The sequence below is a fragment of the Pocillopora damicornis genome, chromosome 9, assembly GCF_964200805.1.
Source record: "Pocillopora damicornis chromosome 9, jaPocDami1.2, whole genome shotgun sequence".
Taxonomy (NCBI): domain Eukaryota; kingdom Metazoa; phylum Cnidaria; class Anthozoa; order Scleractinia; family Pocilloporidae; genus Pocillopora; species Pocillopora damicornis.
The window spans coordinates 16,228,122-16,251,265 of record NC_142678.1 but is presented as its reverse complement, the minus strand read 5'-3'; the positions used below and the strand labels follow the sequence as shown (position 1 = coordinate 16,251,265).

Below are 23,144 nucleotides of genomic sequence, written 5' to 3'. Positions count from 1 at the left end.
TTTTAAAGTCAGTAACACAAATTTAACGCGTTAATCTTTTCAAGTGTCAGATTTTTAGTTCTTTCTCATCATCGAATACGGACCCGCTAATACACGAGGTGAAACAGTGGGGTAAGTCACTTAAAATAAGGCGCGCGGAAATTAATAACTATGCCCTTCCCCTTTGAACTTTATAGCTTGCCCTTGTTACTCAAAAAATCGAAAGCGAATTCACCTGGAAAGAGTTTTGCTTTATGTAAATCTACTCAACATTTTAATAATTCATAAATGAATTCTTTTCACATTAATATAAATAATGTGGAGGTTGACATGATCAATTTGATAATTAGAGTAAAAAAAGTTTAGTTATACATTGACTTTTACTTTTTGACAATGCGTAAAATACTACCAAAAGAAAATCTAAAAATGGATCATCCCAAATCAGAAAAAGAAGTATTAAAAGTTATCTCTCTATGAACAATTCGATTGTTTCCTCACACTTTTTAGAAAGGACACACGAACTGAAAGTCTCGTCACTCTGGACTTCATGCTTGAAAGCAAAACCGAAGAAAGCCATTAGCTAATGACAAACGGACCGTTTCTTATGCATTCTTGTAACAGAAAGAAATATAAATTTGTACTTAAAAGTGTGTGAAAGCCAACTTTTCCATCGCAATCGACAGTGACTATTCGAATCCATTCGATCATTCTGATCAGCGATATTGATTCGTCTTCGTTGGACTGAAAATATAGCCTTTCCGTCCGTTAAAACCGGACTTTGGCGCATCAAGAATTGTGTTGTTCATTTTGTTGAATTATCGGTTATTGTTTGAAACTACACAGGCGTTGAGGTTGTTGATGAAAGCGCCAAGTTTTTTCTTGTTTACTTTTCGTACCCCTCCGGTCACAACGCCAGCCCGATGAAAATGCTGAAAACTCAGAAACTCCAATTTTTCACAATGCTTGACAATAATCTGCAAAGTCGCCATAGTGATTTTAGTGTCCTGAACAATCCCCAAATGCACATGCGTCAAATTCGGGTTGCCGCTGACCAGTCTCTCAATGCCATAAGAAGTAATGCTTTGAATGTCTTTAAGGTTAATGTCTCGTAACAAGTCACAGTGTTTTCCGAGAGTTGTCAAACTTTTATCCGTGATTCTGCTGCAACCTGCGATGCTAAGACGTTGTAAATTCTTACATTCCTGTGCCACAAAACACATCCCTTTATCGGTAATTTTGTGACATCTCGCCACCGAGAGACTTTTTAGTTCACGGCACCGACTGGCAATTGATTTGATTCCGTTGTTGCTGATCTCGTGGCATTTTTCTACGTCCAGCTCTTTCAAGAGGGGACAATTCCTCGCGATTACAGTGAGCCCTCGGTTAGAAACCTTTGTTCGCCCAGCTATGTTCAGTCTCTGCAAGCGCGGACAGGAACGTGCCACGTGACCAATGGCCTCGTCAGTGATTGGCTTACAGTGGTCACCTGACAGGTCAATACTTTGGATCCCCGTTGAATATGAAGTTACAGCTTTCACTGTCTCGTTCGTTATTGGCTGAGCAGCCCCGCAAAATTTAAAGTCCACTTCGCGCCAGAATAAAAAGTCCTTACAAAGATTGTTCCATCGTTGACAAACGTAAGAAGCTTGAGTTCTTTCTTGCAGTGACAGATAGGAAAATATGCGAAGCCAGATGTTATCTGGGAACAGCCATTGCGGCTCTGATGAAACTCTTTCATCTTCCAGATGGTCGGACACTCTCCGACTCCGACGTGATAGAAATACTGTTTCTTGTGGTTTTAACCTTGATAAAAGGAGATATAGACAAAAAAATAATAAACTTAAGATTTTTCACGGAGTCATGCTGAGTCGTTTTAGCTTTAAAGAGCATCAAAACGGCTTGAGCATCTGTAATACTTTAACTTAGAAATTTAATTTTTGTTTAAATCGAGTCGATTAACTTTTTTTTAAACCGCCCTCAAGCTTGTTCCTTATTTAAGTTCTGTCACCTCTCATCCTCAGCAAACTGTTCCAATATTTAAATTTTCCAGTTTTTTGTATCAGAATGTCTATGACGAGAAATTAAGAAGAAGTCTATTTTCTCTTGATGTAGCGAACGCGCGTTAGTGAGAAATAGGTGACCGAAATACGAACTACCCAAAGGTCAAAAATTAAAAGCTACGTTGAAGAACTAGTAGACCATTAAAACTAAACAATCAATTGAAAATACAGCGATGTTATTGAAAATAGAGTGAATCTCCGACATATAGAACTGACGCCTCGTGGAATACAAGGAAAATTTTGCAGACCGTTTTAGATGGCGTTGAGGTGACTAACGACATTTTATTTTTTTCTGATTAAAGTCTTGATCGTCCAGTCCAACAGGCATGGGGTTTTTGAGCAGAATTCAAGAATAGAAATGATTTCTGAAATATCTATGATATGGAACAAAGCTTGGATAAATTCGTGCCTGTTCGACCAATTCATCACCAGTGGAGTTCTATTCTTACTCTGCTCAGTGAAATGAGCTGATATGAGAGCTGTAGCATGAAAAAATATTATAGGTGCATCATACGTAAATATTGACAGTTTTGCGCTGATGGTCTCTGTGAATTTTGAACTTTAGAATTATTCACTTGATATGGAGCTTTAAACTTCGCTGAACCTCGTACTTGAAAGTGTTGACAGGTAAAAAGATCACGATCGCAAGAATGATGTCATCAAAACGTCTTTAACATGATGTTATTTCCTCAATTTTCGACAGTGCATTCAGTCTCACGTTCTCTCAACCTCGTTATCTTCAATTTGTCACGGAATATAAAGAACAGTCCCTCGCGTGCTTCGCTAATGAACTTTTGGTAATGTTATTTTGTGTAACCGGTAAGTTAGGGTTGGAAAACTGACATTGCTGTGAAAGGGCATGTACCGTTACCAAGCAGAAAGAGGCAAATTTCCCCCTAAACCACTGCCTAGACTAATGAATATCAGGAAAGGATAAACGGCCTTTACGTTAAAAGGGCGGTATTTCTTTTTTTCCGCTCTCTGTATTTCGTTGAGGGTAGGAGATTATCCCTTCATAAATTTTGCTGGCATTTTGAAATCAGGATTTTGACGCCTACAACAGATTCCATTGAAAAGAAAATATCAAAAGAAAAACACAAGGAACCGAGAGGATAAATTGATTTGAAACTACCATCGAAACCACTATCCCGTCACGGGAGGAATCCCGCCAGTCATACAGCTCGGAAACGAAACTGAAAGCTCTCGTTACGCTGTCTGTAAATTTCATTAAGACTCGGGGAAGATACAATCAGATCATTTCGGAATTTGTTAATTCTCCAGTACGGTTCCGCATAAAAAAGTCAGTTTCGCCCAAATTTTTCTGTTTTCCGTATGTTGGCGTCTTTTGACCTTTAGCACTTAATTGGTACGAACTGCGTAAAAAAAACTACTAATAACAAAGTACTTCAGAGAACAACTTACGACAATCCAATCTTTCAGCTCTTTATTATTCCATTTGAAATTGTGTTAAACTTTTTCTCCTTGGCTCAAGAAAAAACTATATTCACCGTTTTCAGTCGTAGTTCCATCTTACTTTTTCCCAAATCAAAAACAAATTTCTGTCTTTTTTTTTCTTATTTTTCTACACGGTGATCTCTGATACGACTCTGCTCTGTCATGAGTGATTGCCAGATTTGAAAAATCCGTCGGTGAGTTCAAAGTTAAATAAAGCAGCATTAACTGACAACAAACAATTAATCCAAATAGAGAAGAGAGAATAGATTTAAAAAAAGAAAACCGGCTAAAGGCTTCTGAGATGAATTTTTACCACCGGAATCAGACTACTGAACGCTGTCTGTACGAAATATTTCAGGTTGAATCAAATAGCCCCGTAAAGCACTATTTGAGTGTTAACACCATATTCATCTGAAAATGACTCTCAGTGAGTGGAATATGTGTAGAACTTACTGATATCAATACAAAAAATCATTCAAAATATAAATTTTTGTATATCTTCGTTATACGACCGGAATAAAAGCTAAAACAAAACACAACACTTACTTCCGAACTCCTACACAAGATAGAATTACAGCCATCAGCAGGCAGTTGGGGCCTTTGGAAAAAAACTGATATCCGTCTCACGCAGGTACAACTCGTCTTCTGGGAGCCGGAGAAAATGCTTTTGAACTTTGAACGTAAATTTCAAAGCTTCAGGCAAGAAAAAGTCTCTGTTTTAAAGCGTGAGGTTAAAACTTCAACTCAGCTGCCCGATGCATGTCGATCACGAGAGGTCACCATGACACGAAAACTTCCATATCAGCAGATTGCTGTTTTAATGGGGCTAGTGTGTGACTGTCACTCGTCTGAGAGACTTGTTAGTTTAGTTACTTTGATGTAATTGCCGCCTTCAAGGAGGCGTAGACGGCTAAATGCCATTATACGAGGTTTTGACGCAATTCAGTCAAACGCAATACCTTGAGACTGTAAAGATTGAGTAATCTTGAGCGCGTAACTCAAGCAGGGATTAAATGTTAAATGTTTTGCAGCCTACGTGTCGCTGTCCCTCTCCCTTCCCCCCAGGTGAAACGGAAGCTTCCATTTCACCTGGGGGAAGGGTACGGCTACACGTAGGCTAAATACTTTGGGGTTGTCCTATAGCTAGAATCTGTTTCTTTTTAAAAAGCTGACGTAGTGAAGTTTTAAAATCAATTTGCTGCGTAAAAAATGTTTCTGATTTTTTAGTAAACTGAAGTTTGTATAAGTTTTTGTTTAATTACATTGTGGTTAAGGTGAGATCTACTGTCAACCAAGAAGCGAAATTTGTTGAACCTTTACACCTTAACATCAGTATACATATTCTCCATACTATTAACTATACATTCCCTATGGTACTGAAAAGGAGAATTTGTCAAACAATCATGAAATTCTTCAGTGGATGGTCATTTCCTGTATTCTTATAACCTCAATGATTGATTCAGGGTCGATACTGTAAGGAGAAATGAGATGTTAGTCACTTATATGGGTAAAAGGGTTAACTGATGTGAACTAATGTGAAGGAAAAAAGTTTCTCTCAGTTTTCAAATTGTTAACGTGTTTCACTTGGTCTCATTTATCATGCTATGCACTTACTAAACAAACGATAACAAACAAAAGTCTATGGATGAACCCAAATTGCTTGGACCTTGAAATACGAATTGTTGTTTATTGTCAACAGCCGACAAAAATTTGCCAGCTTGATGAACTCGCAGATTCCTTGACAAAAATTTCAGTCTAAAATAACAAACATCGTCTGACAAGGAGCCAATTGTTTGAGTTTCAACACAGTCTCGAATAACTATATTCAAGTCATGCTTTAAATATCGTATATCTTCAAAGTAATATTTGATTTCTTGTAGTCTTCAAAAACATACATAACTTTACAGCAGTGATTTTGACGACCAAAACCTTTCGAATGGTTGCACCAATGAAGAAAATAATTAAGAACATTGTTCTAATATTTCGTGTTGGAGGCTAGTTAGGCTTTAACAACTGTAATCGTGACTGAGCTGTTTTTGCATGGAATACCTAAAATTGTTTTCCAGTCATCACGAAATAACTTTGAGGCTCCCTTTTATTCCACATCACCCGTTTTAAGAAGAAACATGCATGGATCTGAATGTTTTATCTTGACTCGTCGAATCTTAGCATGAATTAGCACATCAAGCGACAAAGAATTGTGTTCAGTACTTCTCGTAAATGAGATAGTGGCTTGTTATATATTGCATCGCGGTACCCCCTCTCCCCTCCCCCCTACCCCCGCTACGCAGCATTTTGTCAGGTTGCCATAACATTTTGCCAATACCTATCTTAGTTTAGTCGTAGGAGAGGAGAGGCACGGTAAGAACAATGTGTCTTGCTATGGAACATAAAGGACTTGACTGATTCATAACTCTCGGTTCAGAGTCCTTGCAGCGATGAAAGCCGGACAAGAAACAGCGACGGATTTGACGTGACAAGATAGCAAAGACGGAGTTCTATATCTATTAATCAGCTTAACGTCGGAACTGAAGAAAAATTGTAATTTGTGAGGTTTATTTAGCGAAATATGCCTGTCTGAAATAATCATAAATAGCTCAAAAATACTAAAAATACGAAATATGCCTATCTGAAATAATCATAAATAGCTCAAAAATACTAAAAAGTATGTGCTATCATATGACTATGTGGAAAATATTTGGAGAATGAAAGCAGAGGGAAACAGTAGAATTGCTGAAAGGATCATGTGAGTGTTTGATCCTGTTAACAGTTATCAAGAGATTTATTTGTTGCCCTATGACCCGAGGACTTACATAAGATTTGAATTGTCGTACTCAAAGAATCCTTCCTAAACAAGAAAACCAAGATGAAATTGATTTATAAATCCAGTAATTGGAACTTAGTTGAGTGGTTGCCTCATCATGCTGACGGGGAATTAATTATTAACGAAGCCAACTTATAATAACCTTCGCAAATAGTTGGAAAAATAAACAGCTATTAATGAAGAGGTTTGACCTATCCTCGATCAAAACGATTGGCTTTCTTTTAAAAATCCTTTTTAATGCCAAACACCATTTGTTTTGGATGCCTTCTCTCTAACGCTTCAATTTTCTCCCTAGACACACTGAGTTGCTGCCTTCAAAATTCGCTCAAGTTTCGGAACTAATTTTCAACCGCAAGTGCAACATACTAGACATAAACAAATAATAAACAACACTAGGAGGCAGAACATAAGCACCTTGGCAAAATCTACACCTACTTTTGAAATCCCGTGCAGGCAAGTAACGTCGCCATATTCACTGCAGGGAAGACAGGCCTTGCTTCGTCGGCGATGAAGATCTGATGAATGAAGCCGATCTTCAAAAAAACCACACTTTTACATATGTTGCAGCTGTATTTCAGATGCACTCTTGTGGTGTTGAATTTCTAATTTTGAGCTATGGCGGTCGTGTCTCTTGAATGTATCATCGGAAATGTCCAATTTTGGCGGGATGACATCGTGTCCTGAAAAGGCTATACTTTTCCATAATGATCACGTTTTGAAATAAGTCAACATATATGGCACAACTAATAGACAGCCAATGAAAGCTCGCGTCCTAACCACAGGCTGACCAAACTCACGTCTCGAGAAAAAGCCAGCGATTAATTCATGACGTGAGCTTGGGTACCTGTGGTCCTAACATTTGCCAAATTTTCACCTTGGCATACCTTTCATCAAAGATCGTGTTCTATTTCTAGAATGCCCCTTACCGTAAATAGCTCGCTATTTGAAACACAGAAAGGTTCCACACGCTCCGATTAACCTTGTTGATTTTCACATATGTTAAACATAAACATTGACTTTTGCTCCTTGAAGAAAACCTATGACAATCGATAGTACTCGTGTTTGCTGTTGCCAAAGTCTGCGATGGATGTACCAGCCCTTGCTGACAGACAAACGGCATTCCAACCACAGATAACGTTTTATTTCACAAAAAAAATGAACTGAAATCAAACACTCACAACAGGAAGTCTAATTTGGAGAATAGTCACAGCACGCAAATTTTTATTTCTCTTTGCTGTTTGCGGTTTTTACCCTTCTCCTTTGAAAGCTTTTGGAGAAAGCCCTAACTAGAGGATGTTTACCCGCATAGTCTCTTAATTAATTCCATTCGTCGACAATTTGAGGAAAACTTCATGTCAGGATGGAATATAACTGATATTTTGCGGTGAGCCCTCGGCATTCCTATTAATGCTATTGTTCGTGACTTGATGATGAAATGAGGCGGATCCCGGTAACTTGTTAAGGAGTAGATGCGAACGAAAATTGGAAGCAGTCCTCGAGAGTGTTTATCTCATCAAAAATTAAAAGGGACTTGTTGTGGCTTGTTTTTGTGGCTTGCAGAAAAGAGCCACAGATCTATTTGGAATGAAACCCACATAACGACTCTTCCCTCCAATAAATAGACTGTAGAAGTCGTGTTTACAAAAAGACGTACAATTTTGTAAAATAAAAAACAAAAAGGAAAAAAATAATTGAAACGAAAGTTAAGTATTCATGACAATATTGGAGAGAACAGATTGAGAACTAATTGAGCAGGAGCAAAATTCAGTCCTCATCAAGAGAATATCAACTGATATTCCCGGCTGAATATAGATATTCTCGTGGTTCTTATTCATGAACTTAGTTTTTAAATGCTAATATCAAAAAGCAAGAATAGAGCAGAATAATTGAAGATGTTGTGCTGTAACTTTGGAGCTTCAACTAGTTATCTACGGATAATTTGGCCTAATTTGTCATCACAATCTTAAATATGTTCCTGCGAAAAGCTATTTCGTAATTTAAAAGATCTCTGCAGATAAGACTATATTGCGTACAGCACGTACTTTTAATAAAGGAAATCGGTTTTGAACATTCTGCTTTTTCCTCAAAGACTCTACTTTAGAAGTTTTACGACTGCTCAAACACGTACAAATAATTCAAAACTACGATCTAAAAACCGTCGAAAGGCAAATCTCTCCTCGCTAGCATTTGAGGTCAATTTTAGGATCTGAAATACCGCTTCAGTGATTTAAATTCAATAACCTACTTAATAGGAATAAAATTCAGTGAAATCCAAAAGTATGGTGAACAGATGCCAGGAACGTCTTAAATCAAATCAGTTCAATCTTGTTCGTTATTTAAGAGCCCGTTCGGTAAATTCCTTACTGCAGTTTTGTTAACTAAGAACGTGGTACTCCGATTACGTTCCTTCGCTCCAAAATATTGATCTTGGGATAAAGTCCTAAAACTTCAAAATGTCAACGGGAACCTTTTTCGTTTTCTCTATTGAGATAAACATTTTAGATAAGAAAATGAAAATAAAATGTCCCCTCTAATACTCGAGCCCACAAAAATGTACATTTAACTCAAAAAAGCGATAAAATAAGCTTTGCATTTCACGAAGCAGTCTCGGTGTGCGGATTCGGAATTTTTACGGGTATAATATTGAAATGCTGTCTATGTGGCGGTGAATGTTTAATAGTAAATGTTTAATAGTAGGGCATTAAAGTGAAAAAAAGATATTCGTCGGCTGCTCTGTAGGAACAACAAAAGAAATAAAGATAAGAAACTTTTTAATGCCAAAATGTCGACAACACTCAACTTGCGTAACACGCCACTTTTTCCAAACGTGACTCTTACCGTTTGTAAAACCTCGTACAAATTATTACGAATAATCAAAAATAAATTCAGGTTTTAGACATGGCAAATTGCAAAGTGTAAGAAATTTAAATCAGACATCCATTTCTGAAAATATTTGGTTTTGAGAAAAGAACTCATTAAAATCTAGGCAGAGCTCCTTTAAAAGCTGATCGATTGAATTAGATGTTTTCTTAGCGTGATCAGCGTGCCTAAAACGAATTTTTCGATATATTTGGTGCTTCTTAAAATGTACTGCTGATGTAGCAGTACATTTAGCTGTGCCTCATATAGCTTTGAAAGCAATGTGCCTCGACCTGTACATATGGCGATTTGAGTTCAATCACGTACGAATTGTTTTGAAAAACATTCATATTGGAAACATATGGGCAAACATACCTTATGGCCAATATTTGATGCGAAGAGATTTTTTAAATCTAATGGAATCTTTGCGAACATCTTTTTTTTATTTTTTTGTTTTCATTCCAACCACTGCGGTCACGCCCTTGTTACCAATGCTTTAAAGCAGCTCGATATAAATTCACCTTTAACCGACACTGTGGTTAATAAATGTTTATGTATATTTTACACAGAAACCAAAAAATTGTTTTTTTTTCTGTCGATATACCGAGGTCGGAAATTAAACTCTTGTTGAGCGGTTTTGTCTCTTCGCTTGCTCATACAGAGATGAATGTAACTCACTACTCACATTGAACTGGCCGATCAGGGTGTGCAAAAAGCACCAATCACTAGTGTGGTGAACACTAGTAACCGAATCGCTGAAGTGTTTTTAAGAGGAGGATATTTCGAAAATGCATCCACTATTGTAATGTGAAAGTTTATGTTCAAAATGTCTAGCAGAATCCATATAAAAAGTAATAATAATTGAGAAGTAAACACTCGTTTGCCTCGAGATTAAAGAAAGGGGACTTTTTGCCGCGTGAAGAGTGTCTTGGTCTCGTCCTGGGGTCCAACCTTGACATAAAATCAGTTTTTCAACGTAAAACGTATGTTTAGTAAAAGAGGTTTTGATGGACTTAACGCATAGAGAGAGATACGTTCTCTAATGAACCCTTTAACTCCCATGAGTGACCAACACAAAATTTCTCCTTACAATATCAATACAAAATCAAGAAGACAAGTGATGAGAACCAAGAAAATTATCAATTATGGGATTATTAGATGATCCAATACCAAATTCTCATAAGTAACATCAGAAGATTGTATAGCATAGAGTAAGGAGAATTACTAAGAAGATCTTGGGAGTTAAAGGGTTAATAATAATTAACTCTGTCAGCAAGGTGAATTTGAATCGTGCGCTCATACATGATCAACTGCAATTGGTTAAACCATCTTTAAGGCTGAAGATCTAGTGACCTTTAAGAACCGCATAAAAGTTGAAACGATATGAAGGTAAGTTATAAACAGAAGGGGATGGTTGCATTGGTTGAGGGAGGTGGGTGGGGTGGGGAAGAAAATAGTTACTAGCGAAGGGGAAAAGGGGGGGGGGGGGCGGGCTATGGTGCACGTTAGTTCCCCGCCGGTGTGAAAAAGTAATAATTCATAATAGTAAGGCATACTTGTATTTTGCCAAGTCGTTACTTAGGTAAAACTCCATTTGATGTTAAATCAACCTTACGCCGTTGAAATCACTGGTCAATTTTACCAAGGATTTATGTACAAAATGTTTAAAATATAACAGAGTGATGTTTGCAATGTTTCGTCAGGTTAACATGCATCTTTATCGACCGGTCTTAAACCCCCCTTCCCGTAAAATGTTTCTCCTTGGCGGGAGGAGAAGTCAGTTTTTCCACAATTTCATACAAACTTCAAATTCACAAGGTATATGAACATGGTCATATTCTTAATCCAGAAGTATTTCAAGCGATAAAAAGAATCTAGTGAGATAAAGCTAGCCTTCATAATATAGTCACAAGTGATTTTCAAAAAGTGGTTGGACGAGGCGAAAATGCATGTGGATGTCTCGCCGCAAAGGCCAGCCTCGGTTAAAGAATTCCCGCCCCCTCTCTGACTTGAGAGGTGAGCGCGGCTGAAGAATTGTTTTATGCAAAACAGCGTCTGGTTTTTACAGAAACCACATATTTATCTTACTAATAGTCATCAGCATTCAGTCAGTCCCCATGCAAATATTTACCAAGAATCAAACTGAAGCTATTGAGGCAGAAATTATTCCAAACGTGTCCAAACGCGTTTTCGTGTGTACATTACTATTTTTTTTTCAAAACACAGGCTCAGAAAGAAAAAAGGCAGTGTCGCAAGCAATACAAAACATGATGAATAATTTTTGCTATTTTACCGATAGAAGAGCGTTGGGAGAAAAATGATTTCCTTATCGTAAGTTAAAGCTTTTAAGACAAATTCCTTAATTATACATAATGTAATAAAGAGGTTTGACAACATCCTCTTAACAACTTCGTTTCATCAGACAACGCACTGAGGAAAATTGTGTCTAAGTGAATTTTTTGGAAAATTCGAAGTGGTCCGGTTTCCATGACGCTTGTCACAGGATCTAACCAAGCGAGCGTTAAGATGGTGGTTTTGGTGGGCTAACTGACGAGGTAAGACAGAAATAGAATGCTCGTTTAGTGGTGTTTCGGTAAACCTTGAATTGGAGATGATAAAAAATTTAGAACATTCCCAAGGAGTTAAATTCTGTGATTCGAAGCGAAACATACCGACAAAATCCTCAAAAATCTGCTCAAAAGGAAATGCTAATTAAAGCTTCTTTGATTATTGATTCGCATGGAAATGAGGAAATTCACCTGCGGGCATTACAGAAAGAACGTATGGGCGCATTTTTTAAAGTATCTACTGATATTTCATGAAGTGTTTTCATTATTAGTTTTATTTAATTAAAATCGAACCGTAATTCCTAAACGAGACAAAAACGTCGGTGCGTTGAAATCATACGGCTTAAAATTCGGAGGGCGACAATACTCTAGTGAATTTTCAGACTATGGCGAAAGAAATTAAATTATATTTCGAGCTTATGCTTCAGACTGGCAAATATCGCTTTTTCTTTTTCTTTATATGTATTTCCGTCATTTCTGTACATGAGAAGTAATACCCCCTTCTTGTGATCAAATTGAAAACTTATTGCTGCGGCATATTATGACACGGTGCATTAATAACAAGTTACGAACTTCGAGAAAAAATTTTATTTGGCTCGAAACGAGAAAGAGGAACTCGATAGTTTCAATCCCCTCTCCTGACATGTATTTATTCTCCGTTCGTTCGGAAAATCGCGTAACAATAGTCACCAGTGCGGTTCAAACTGGCATTGTTAAAATCAACAATGCCCTTTTGCCTATTAAAAACAACAAAAGCATGCGAGATGCTTTCAACAAGATTTTTTCGAGTTAGGAAGTCAACAACTTTGCCTAACCAGGCCGATACGATTAAAGTTAAGAGTTAACAATACTGGCATCGCACTAATATATAACGTTCATAGAGATTGTCATCCGCCGAACGGAATTTATATTGCGCGCGTGTAAAAAGTCGTCAAAAAATTACAACAGGTATACATGGATACAGGCACATACCCCGATGTGATCGATGCCCTATAAGTTGGCAGATCCAGTCGGTTTTTGTGTCGGATTGAAAATCCACAGCCCATCACCTTCACACCACTGAGACGGCATAAGGTGTCCTTGCTTTTAAGAAGTTTGACAGCGCCCTGAATTTCTAAACGTCTGTTTAGTCGGGCTGACAAAGAAATCTATGTGAGCCATAAGTTGTGCAGGCAGGCACTCAGATATGAGGATAATGAATAAACATAACTTGCCCTCGAAGCAGTCATTTGCTTATGAAAATGCTAATAACTTCGACAGGTGTCTAAGCCCTCCGCTTAGCTGTTACAGGTTGTTGGCGGTTTGTACAATCGTGTTTCGACCAACAAATTATTCCAAAATTTTCTCTTATCTAGTCTGCGGTTACGATAGTTTCTGGCACAGTTTGCACTTGCCTCCCCTACAGTTCAACTATATTTGTCGCCCTTAATGTAACCATTGTTCCGAGGAAATAAGTTGATTAAAAATTTGCGCGCTACAAAAACTCGAATCTAATTGCAGTAATGAAAAGCGACGCTGAAAGATATGCCGTGAATAGGGATGTTTCGGCGTTCTGCGCATGGAAAGTTCATTTATTGTTAATTCCGATCTGCTTCAGTCAATGCGCGTGCACTCGACTTGTTTCTGTGGAAACAAATAGCACGTGACCAAAGAAAAATATTTCATACGCCGTATTTCCACGCGTTGAAAGCAACAAAACAACATCAGTAATAGCCAATGGAGTGCATATTTTGAAACTATGAGCGGCGAGCGGGTGGGAATGACCAGTTGCGGCGTTTTACATTGATGCGTCTGTGCGCTTACATTGAAAGTCGCTTCCGCTCGAGCTTAGAGGCGGTGAAAACGGCGATCGATATGGGATCTGCTTTGTCGTACCACAGCCGTTCGCGAAATATTATGATCATTCAAAACAAGACTTCTCAAGAGCAGAGAAGGTAAGTATACCAAACTGATAGCAAAATTTTTACAACAATTAGTAAATGGTTTTTGTTGCACAGTTTACTATGATATGATGAACAGTACCGAGAATATTGAAAACTAGAAATTGTAGAGAAGATTGTATATGTTGTGCAAATTCAAAAGAAACTGGCATCACAAGAAAATTAGTTAAAAACAGTTCTAGTTTACGAAATTTTTGATGTTGGCTCGGAAAAAAGGATTGATAAAATAGTATCTTTAAAGTGAATAATATATAATTGGTGACAGGAAAGCGTACATTTTATAAGTGAGTAAAGACTTGTTTTGGCAAACGTGGAATAGTTACTTTCGTAAGTCTACCAGATGTTACCTCATGTTTACCCTCCATAGGGAAATAAATAAAAAAAAATTCGTATTCACAGCGCGGATAATTCCCTCGTTAAAAACAACCTGTTCTGTTGACATATTTTCGATTTCGCTTCGGAAAATTAAACATCAAATAAAAATATTTCATTTCCTATTACATCCCATAGTTTGGAGCATTGAAGTAGTTTTTCATGGTTGAACGTTTTATAAAAGATTTCTAACTGCATTTCGGTGGTTTAACAGCTTTTTATAATATTTATTTATAATGAAACACATCACAACACGTTTTCGATCACGTCCAATTTCATTCAGTGAAATGCATTTAGGTACCATCGTTGCGATAACAATAGCAAAACTTATTATAGCACATATATTAGGGGGAGGAACTTCGATCAAGTATACACATTTGAATGATTGTTAATTCAGTACTTCACACCTGTCACTAATGAGATTTCAAGCGTCGCATTTCCTGATAGCTAAGAGTTAGAGGTAGAACATCAAAATCGGCCGAAAAATATTTGAAAGGAAAGAAACTAAAATGTGCGCATTAACTGGTCTGGTCAGTTATGTGAGGTTTTTTTTTTTTTTCTTTTTTTGCGCAGCAGGTTAAATTCTATACAATTGTATGTGACGCCTTATTAAAAGATTCCGCGACAGATTGGAAACTAAATGCTGGTTTTCGAAATGTCTAAAATATCTTCGTCGATCAAGCATGTCGCTGTTTTCTCATCGTCTCCAGCAGGTTGAACCAATTAGTGATAAACCAAATATTTATCCCGGATAGTGAGGGACAAATCGTGAAAATTGGAAGCGTTTCTATTTTCCCAAAGCTTGATCTTCTTTGTGGGCCGTCACTCACATACATGTAGGAGTTTATGGGAAAAACTACAGTTTTTAATGTAATGGCGTCGGGGAAAGCGTCTTCAACTGCTCGGCTCCAGTCCTGCCGAAAAATTTAAATAACTTCCTCGATAATATGCTATTTTGAAAATCATCGTGACGGTGCAGGAATTAAAACAAGTAAAGTTCCTAATTATCTTTCCTTTTTTCGTTTTATGAAAACCAGCCTTAACATCTGGAATAGCGACTATACGATAGATTCCGATCCGATTAACCCTTTAACTCTCATGAATGACCAAGACAGAATTTCTCCTGACAAAATCCTTACAATATTAGTACACGAGTGATGAGAATAAAGAAAAAGATGATTTAGATGATTATAAGTAGATGCAATACCAAATTCTCCGAACTAACATCATAAGAATTGTATGGCAGACAGTAGAGAGAATTACAGAATCACTGATGAGATCTTGGGAGCGAAAGAGTTAGATGAAATTTCCTAATATTTATCGGATCGAACGATAAATTGTGGCTCTAAATAAAACCTCATCATTAACACGTCAATAAATTTAACAACATATTTTCTCTTTTTAAAGAATATTTAAAGGAGTTGCCATAGCAAAAACAGTCCAATTTATCACACTTTTTGAGGTATATGACATCTTGTGCAAACAGAAAGGGTAAGAGAACATGCGTTTAGCTTTTTCTGAAGCGTAGAGGAAAAACGTGGGAATTACAATAACAGAAGAAATTCGGGTTTGAGATCTGGTCCACACACTGACACTTCTGAAGTGAACAAAACGCAAGAAAAGTAGCAAGCTTCTTTGTTATGCTCAGAACAGCGAATTATTCAGTTAAACGGGTTGCAAGAACTTTTGGTTGCTTTGATAAAATCCGACGCATACACTTTGTTTTCTTTCAGCCTACCCGTTGTTGTGGCTTTGAGTGATACGGAGAACAACACTGGAAAATACCCTCATTTGTCAGACGCTCTTTTGCTAAAGATTTTCTCACATTTTACAATTGAGGACTTGATGCGCATGTCTTGCGTCTGCCAGCAGTGGCGCCGCGTGAGCCTGGACCCAAGTTTGTGGCAAAGCATTGATTTGTCCTCTTGTGCCCACCCGCGAATCCGTGACAGGACCGTTATTTGTTTAGTTTCTCGCGTTACGTCCTCTGCTATCACGTACATTGACCTATCAGGACCTGGGTGTTTGCGTCTTACAAACGTCAGCTTGTTTCACATCGCCCATCAGTGTCACAAACTTCGCAAACTTTACATCTGCAATCGTAATCGAATCACGAGCACTGGAATCGAGATGATAGCACGACATTGCCCTTATCTGGAAGTCCTCGGAATGTCGAAGTGCCCTCTGATACTATCCCGAGGACTCGGCTTTGTTTTGCGTCGCTCGAAGCTGCTACGAGAACTGGACATTAGTGGATGTCTGTGGGTCACTAATGCGGTTCTCGTTGAGATCGGACAGCTTTGTGTTTGTTTAGTTTACCTCAGTATCGAGGGCTGCAAAAAGGTCACGGATTACGGTATAGTCTCCCTTGCGAACTCGTGCACCACCTTAAAACACATCAATTTACGAAACACTAAACGAATCTCCAACGCAGGAATGGAACAATTTTTAACCAAGCTGCCTAACCTAGAGGGTCTAGAAATTGGTTTAGTCCGTAAAGGTCGTGGAACTGCTGCCATGTTGAACCTTGTAGCGACACACTGCAAGAACCTTACGTTTTTTGATTATCAAGAGTGTCTTCCTACCCCAGTGGATGATGTTCTTTGTCAGATCGCTGAACAGTGTCAGAGATTGCGCTTCATGGGAGTCAGATATCAGTACCAGACTCTCTCCAATAACTTGATACTCTCTTTGACAAAGTTGTGTCCAAGCTTAGTAAGAATTGACGCAAGTTTGCGCTTTTATATATGAAAACATCTGCGCTGAACTGAAAAGGTGGTCTGAAGTAAGCTTCGCGTGAAAAAAAAAGAGAAAAAATATGAAGGTTTGTCTTGAATTAAAACATGTTCCCATAAATACACATCGCGAAAACTGACTTCGATAGCTAGCCCAAGATAAAATAAAGGAGGTGACAGAAGATGAAAGCTGATGGAAAATACCTCGAAGGAAACTGGAGCATAACATATAGTTTGGTTTTCTAAATAGGTGTAATCGTTTAGTGTGATCACTTTAAAAGAAGCTGTTATTATTGACTTTGAGACAAAACTGAGTGAAATCTCAGTAGACGATTACTTATTCTGGATTAAGAAAACTGTAGCTGAGGTTGTTGACCAAGTTCCCATTGCGGTAGCCAAAATGGTCAAAAGAGTCTTGAAAATTCCCTCACAGTGACTCTTGTTTGACCCTGACTGCTCTAGAGGTTTTCTAATTATAGATGACTGCCGTTAGGATAGATTGTAGATTTTTGTTTTAACATTAGTAAAATTGTCGTTTGTAGTGAACGTACATCAACTTTATATTTCAACAATTTTGTTTAATAAAAATGAAATAAAATGATACATAACGAGTGAAGAAAAACTCTAATAATAGTTAATTTAGTGCTAATAACTGAGTTGATAACGTAAACTGACCACCGTGAAGAGTTTAAAGATTTGATGAATGCAACCGAGAAGTTACAATTCATAGACCCAACGTTTCGACACTCCTGTCTGGTGCCTTCATCAGGGGTGACCTAATCGCCGCAAAAAGAGGTCAATTTACATGCTCGCTAATTAGCTGCCATTTATTCTGACGAGGTGTGAATGGGCGCCAGGTAGTAAGCCGCCATCATCACGATTTAAATGAGCGTGAGTGGAGTGTGTGGGCGGCCGTTATATACCGTTATATGCCAGGCTTCCATATCGTAATCATAACTTCGATTAGTGGTGATAATTTTAGACTTATTCCACCCAAAGAATGAGTTGCCAGTAATCATATCCTTGTGTTTGCGCACAGATTTCTGGGATCGCCACGGGGCAAACATTGCAACTCGCTAGAGGAAAAAGTATTGCAAAAGGTTGTTCCGACGTCCAAATTTACGATTTTGGAGAGAGATTATCGCTTTTTCGGCGCTGTTTTATCAGAAATGGATTTGGGTAATGCTGATACAAGGATTGCGTATGCTTTTGTTTGAACAACCATGAAACATTTAGTAAAATCTACCGATCAACTTGTCTCCATGCACAAAGTTTGTTCTGTCACGCGTGTCACGCGTCTAGCGTTACCACACAGTTTAGCATTGTAGCAAGGTGTCATGGTATTGATTTTCCATGTGATTTAGGGATTGTCATTGTATTGTCGTGCTCGCTGGTGAAAACCCTTTCTCGTTTCACCGCGAAAATTTACTTAATAAATCTGGTTACACTGGCTGATGAAGGATTCTTATGGATCAGGGTCCAAAGGATCAGAACAAAGTTTATTGTTAATTTGACATCGTATCGCGTGATGGCCTCGAAATTTAGAAAAATTAGCTTTAAATCGCTCAGGAATAATTCAGCAAAGCCTTTTCAGTTTTTTGGACGGGTGTTAAGTCTACTTCTAACTCTTTGCTTGGCTTGGTAATACAAAAAGGCGCCACAACAACTACCTCGAGATAGCAGGAGATTGAAATGGTGTGCTCGAGCATTAAATATTATCGTGGTACAATAAAGTGATTAAGTACCTACATTGTTTCTCTGTTGTGATCAATGAGAGCGAAACAGCGTTGATAATCGGCTCAAAACTGAACCCTGACGATGAGTATACTATCTTGAAATGTTTCCACAAAAAAAATTGATTTCCTAGATTTATTATAAATTTCATTGTGTATTAAGTGAGTTGTAATTTCGTTACCGTTAAAGTACAGAGCTAAAGTTACAATTAAAAGTAGCATGTAATTGGGAGAGGCACAGGGTAATCAAATAAGTTCTGCGAGCAGTGTAGTATGAAATTAGGTATTTGCAGGGCGTTTAAGCGCTTAGGAACTTAGCAGCATGATTGTCAAGTTAAGCCATGTTTAATAGGAAGTTAGTGCCCACGAATCGTCTTACTTTTGGCTCAGGTTGTCAAACGCACATGGCTATGTTTTGTTTATTTTTACTAACTGTGGTAATATGTAATAATAAGATTCTCCCTCGTTTATTCGCGTTATAATTTGCGGTTTTAAACGAATTTGCCAGATAAAGAAAAGCTCTACTCTGGTGTACTCGGCTCACTTCAAGCCAGATGATACGTATGAGACTACAGCTGGGCTTACACGTCTAAAACATCGCAGTTTGCATGGACTAAGGAGGGTAAAGAGCGCCGACAAAACAAATTAAAAATTGAGGACTTGCAAGCAGAAGAGAGGCGTGGTCAGTTCTTTTTCAATTCAATCCATTTCAGTGGTCATAAAAAACTGCTGGCTGAGTCCTCAATCGAAAGGAAAAGTCGGTCGCTAATAACACGTGCATCTAACAGCTCACTGCTCACGACGCGACTCTAACTCACCTCGAAATCCGGCCCTTCATGTTGCCTTATAGCGGTAATCCATTTCGATCTCAATAAATCATTCAATGGAAAGTTGAAGAAAGATAAATTCTCACCACTTTTATTTCGTTTGTCGTTACTTCAGAAATTAACGGAGCTATGATCTTGCTTGTAATCTTCACCCAAAACACTGTAATGTGACACAAAGTTATACCTTATGCCCGTCCAGCCTCGATTTGGTGCGCACGTAATCTATAATGGCGTTGCGTGATAAAGGTGTATTGTCAATCATATGAAGAACAATTAACATATCGTTCAGTTTCCAACAGCATTTACAAGGAAAGTTTTGTATTAACATGATAAAGTTGATGGTTAAGAGAAGGTTAACAACGGTAAACACTTGTGACAAGAAATTGAGTGTCATTGTTGATTAAAACATCGAGGAATGGTATTTTGTGATCTATTTCTTTTTCCTTCCTGAACCTAATGTTAGGATCTCTGGAGTTTATCTCATTGAAAAATAGTAGCGCATCGTTTTCCGAATGAAATAAAGAGAATGTATCTTCAACATAACGGCGGTAAAATAATACTTCTGAGCCCTGCCAATTTTCCAACCATAACTTTTCATGATGTCCCATAAAGAGATAAGCAAGAACAGGGGCGAGGGGAGAGCCCATAGCTACACCATCTATCTGGTCGTAGAAAGACCCTTTAAATAGGAAATTTTTTCTGAGCGGTGGCTATGGAGAAAAGGATTTTAAGCTCAGTGCTACTTAACTTGAGGTTGGAGTTGCCATCAGAAATGTACCTGACCGCTAGGTCAATGCATTCTTCTTCATTCTTTGTTAAAAGACTCTCTACATCAAACGAGATCATGAATTTGCCAGACAAAGATAAACCTTAGATTTCATGTACGAAGGTGAAAGAGTCCGAGGTACAGTGTTCCGTTTGAATGTGGGGTGCAAGCAGATTGCACAGATATTTAACCAGGTAATAGTTGTCTGTTCAAATAGAGGACACAATAGGGCGAAATGGCAGGATTGAGTTGTGTCCACGTTCCTCATGCATTTTTGGTAAGCCGTAAATCCTTTCTGGTTGTGGGCCTTTGGGATAGATACTGCTATAGACAATACTGTCAAGGTGACCGCTTCTCTTCAACTTTCTCATTCTCATCCTCAGTAAGAAATCGTTGTAGTCTTCCTTCTCTTAGCAAAGTAGGATCCTCCTTAGGAGGTCGAAATTTTGACGTGTCGCTTATGATTTTTAATATGCCTTAGTAATAATCAGTTCGATATAGAACGACAACCCCATTCCTTTTATCCGGCTTTAGGATTACAACGCTTTTGTTTCTCCCTAGTTGTGTATTGCCTTAACGATGTTATTTTACAAAAGGGGAAAAGTTTAAACTGACCCGCACTTGGTTCGTGACTCGAATTTGACTCGGGCTCGAAGTTGACTCGTGTGTGTGACTCATGTGTGTGACTCGTGTGTGTGACTCGTTTATGCACGTCATGCACCAATCGATATGGAGATTACTATAAGAATGTGAAAGGGTTTTTAGTTTCGATTCGTGACAGCCCCTGAATGTTCTTTGAGAGTGCGTGCGGAAGAGAAGACAGAAGGAAATCCGTCATCGAAGAATCTAGCGAGAAGGAGCCTTTATCATTGAAATGGAAGGTATTTAGCTCAGGTTACTTAAAAAAGGCGTTTGACACTGTTGATCATGAGATATTACTAACTTAAATGAATCGGTTTGGTACTCCAGGGAAAACTCTTGATTAGTTTAAATCGTATCTGACGAATCGCACACAACGGTGCTCAGTTAACGGTTGTCTCTCTGACTTCACCACCCTTAAATGTGGTGTGCTACAGAGAACGATCCTTGGCCCTCTTTTATTTCTAATTTATATCAACGATTTGCCTGTCTGTCTATCATTTAGCGTACCTAGAATGACACCCACATTATTTGTGCTGGTTCTGATTTACATTTGATTCGGTCTAGCCTATCTCACGACCTTGACAAGCTAGGCAAATGGCTTGTGTCAAGCAGACTTACCTTGAACCCTTCAAAACCTGAATTTATGTTGATCGGCTCCAGGAAAAGATTTAGTACTCTATCTGATACACTCGAACTTTCCATAGATAATGTTCCGATTGAACCAGTTTCCTTTGTGAAATCCGTTGGAATAGGTATCGATGAAAATTTAACGTGGCATTCTCACATTGATAAACTGTGTAAAGGATCGCTTCCGCTATTAGAGTCACAATGCGAGTTAAGCCATTTGTGCCTCAACCACACTAATCAATATATACAACTCACTAGTTCAATCTCACTGTGATAGCCGTAGCCGAGTCTGGGGTAATTGTGGCAAAACATTATCTAACAAGCTACAAAAAACTACAATACCGTGCTGCACCTGTAATAACTTCATCAAACTACGACGTAGATGTCGATTCCTTGATTTACAAACACAGCTGAAAAGACTTGATATCTCAACGTCAAATTCAGAACGCCTTAATGGTTTTCAAGTCTTTTTACTGTCTAGTTCCCGAATATCTCACGTCTAAATTTATAGGGCGAAATGAATCAAACTATTCTTTGAGGGACTCGGTAAACAAACTTGTTGTCCCCTTTCTAAGAACTAATTGCATGAAAAATAGGTTTAGTTAGAGCGGCGCAACCCTTTGGAAAGGCTTAACCTATAACATAAGAGAGTCTGATTCATTAAACAACTTTAAACGCCTTCTCTATCATAATTTTTAAACACGGCATTCATTGGAATCAGGTTTTTAAGCGGCACATTGTTGTTATATAATATAATGTTAGGATTAGGATTTTTTAGGTTCTTACGATATTAGTCATTATATTGGAATTTTTCGTACCTGATGAAATTTTTACCGTGTACAAATATTGATTAAATAAATAAATAAGATACTACTATGGCCTTTTCGGGGAGAATTTTCTATCATCAAATTGGTATCACGCAATAGATGTTTTATGTAATTCCATTGTCCTACCTAATATTACTATTACCATTGTCCTACCTAATATTACTTATGCTCTATCTGTGTATGGGGCCTCTGAGTCAGAGCTAACTATAGCCCAGCAGTTTTTAGATCGTTGTTTTAAACGTAGTTACATATCTAAGAAATTAGTGATAGGTGACTTACTTAAAACGCAAGATCACAAAATTTGTCGCAAGGTTTCAACTATCCTGAGCCATCCTCTTAGAGCCTACTTCCCTGAGACCAAGATCACGAGGTATAATTTGAGAAATAAATCCCCTGTCATGCCCGCCATTCGCACAAACCGTTTTAAGAATACATTTTTTAATAGAATTGTTTTTAAGTACAATGTAGCTTTGTAAAAGTGTACTTCCTGTATTAGACTTTTGTATTTGTTTCCACGTATATACTTATCTTATTTAGATACACCTAAGCTTATTTACATCCTTTTCTTTTTAATGTAACATAAGATATGTAATTTTATCTTTTGAACAATAAAGACACACTTCGACACACTTCACGCAGTCTTCGGCCCTTGTTGTTTGAATTACAGGAATATGTATAGTTCTTTTGAGAACAGACAACAAATATTTTTTACTTCATGGTCTGTTGAGTAGTGACCAAATTCAAATTACTTCGATTGTTTGCATCATGTCACCGAAACTTCTTGAAAAACGGAAAAGGCTAATAGTTTGCATATCAACTAATTATCGCTGGGAATACAATGATAATGAAACTTTTCAATTATGATGATGACGCCGCTGATCGGCGGAAGTTTCGAGCTCCGATATTTTTATTTTCGAAGTGCTTCTGGTGG

General features: G+C 37.9%; 2 protein-coding genes across 4 annotated transcripts; one reads left to right on the top strand and one right to left on the bottom strand.

Moving 5' to 3' along the window:
- Window positions 1-224: 224 nt before the first annotated feature.
- LOC113672457 (uncharacterized) lies at window positions 225-13,290 on the bottom strand. Of its 3 annotated transcripts, XM_027188742.2 has the most exons (3): window positions 12,717-12,926; window positions 6,754-6,833; window positions 225-1,782 (listed from the first exon to the last, which is right to left on the bottom strand). In XM_027188742.2, the coding sequence occupies exons 2-3, from the start codon at window positions 6,786-6,788 to the stop codon at window positions 795-797; spliced, it is 1,023 nt and encodes a 340-aa protein (XP_027044543.2). In that variant the 5' UTR covers window positions 6,789-6,833; window positions 12,717-12,926; the 3' UTR covers window positions 225-794. The 3 variants fall into 3 exon arrangements, with proteins under 3 accessions (XP_027044543.2, XP_027044541.2, XP_027044544.2); XM_027188740.2 differs by lacking the exon at window positions 6,754-6,833 and having other exon boundaries at window positions 12,717-13,290; XM_027188743.2 differs by lacking the exons at window positions 6,754-6,833; window positions 12,717-12,926 and adding an exon at window positions 4,041-4,505.
- Window positions 13,291-13,385: 95 nt separating this feature from the next.
- LOC113672456 (uncharacterized) lies at window positions 13,386-17,392 on the top strand. The gene is made up of 2 exons (XM_027188739.2): window positions 13,386-13,678; window positions 15,790-17,392. Exons 1-2 carry the CDS (start codon window positions 13,530-13,532, stop codon window positions 16,805-16,807), a joined length of 1,167 nt encoding a protein of 388 aa, XP_027044540.2. The 5' UTR covers window positions 13,386-13,529; the 3' UTR covers window positions 16,808-17,392.
- Window positions 17,393-23,144: the final 5,752 nt, after the last annotated feature.

Coding starts and splice junctions, on each gene's coding strand:
- LOC113672457 (XM_027188740.2), bottom strand. CDS start 12,790: ATGGGCTGTGGATTTTCAATCCGACACAAAAACCGACTGGATCTGCCA. Junction 1,783..12,716: donor AGGGCATCGATCACATCGGG/GTATGTGCCTGT, acceptor CCTTTTATCAAG/GTTAAAACCACAAGAAACAG.
- LOC113672456 (XM_027188739.2), top strand. CDS start 13,530: ATGCGTCTGTGCGCTTACATTGAAAGTCGCTTCCGCTCGAGCTTAGAG. Junction 13,679..15,789: donor ACTTCTCAAGAGCAGAGAAG/GTAAGTATACCA, acceptor GTTTTCTTTCAG/CCTACCCGTTGTTGTGGCTT.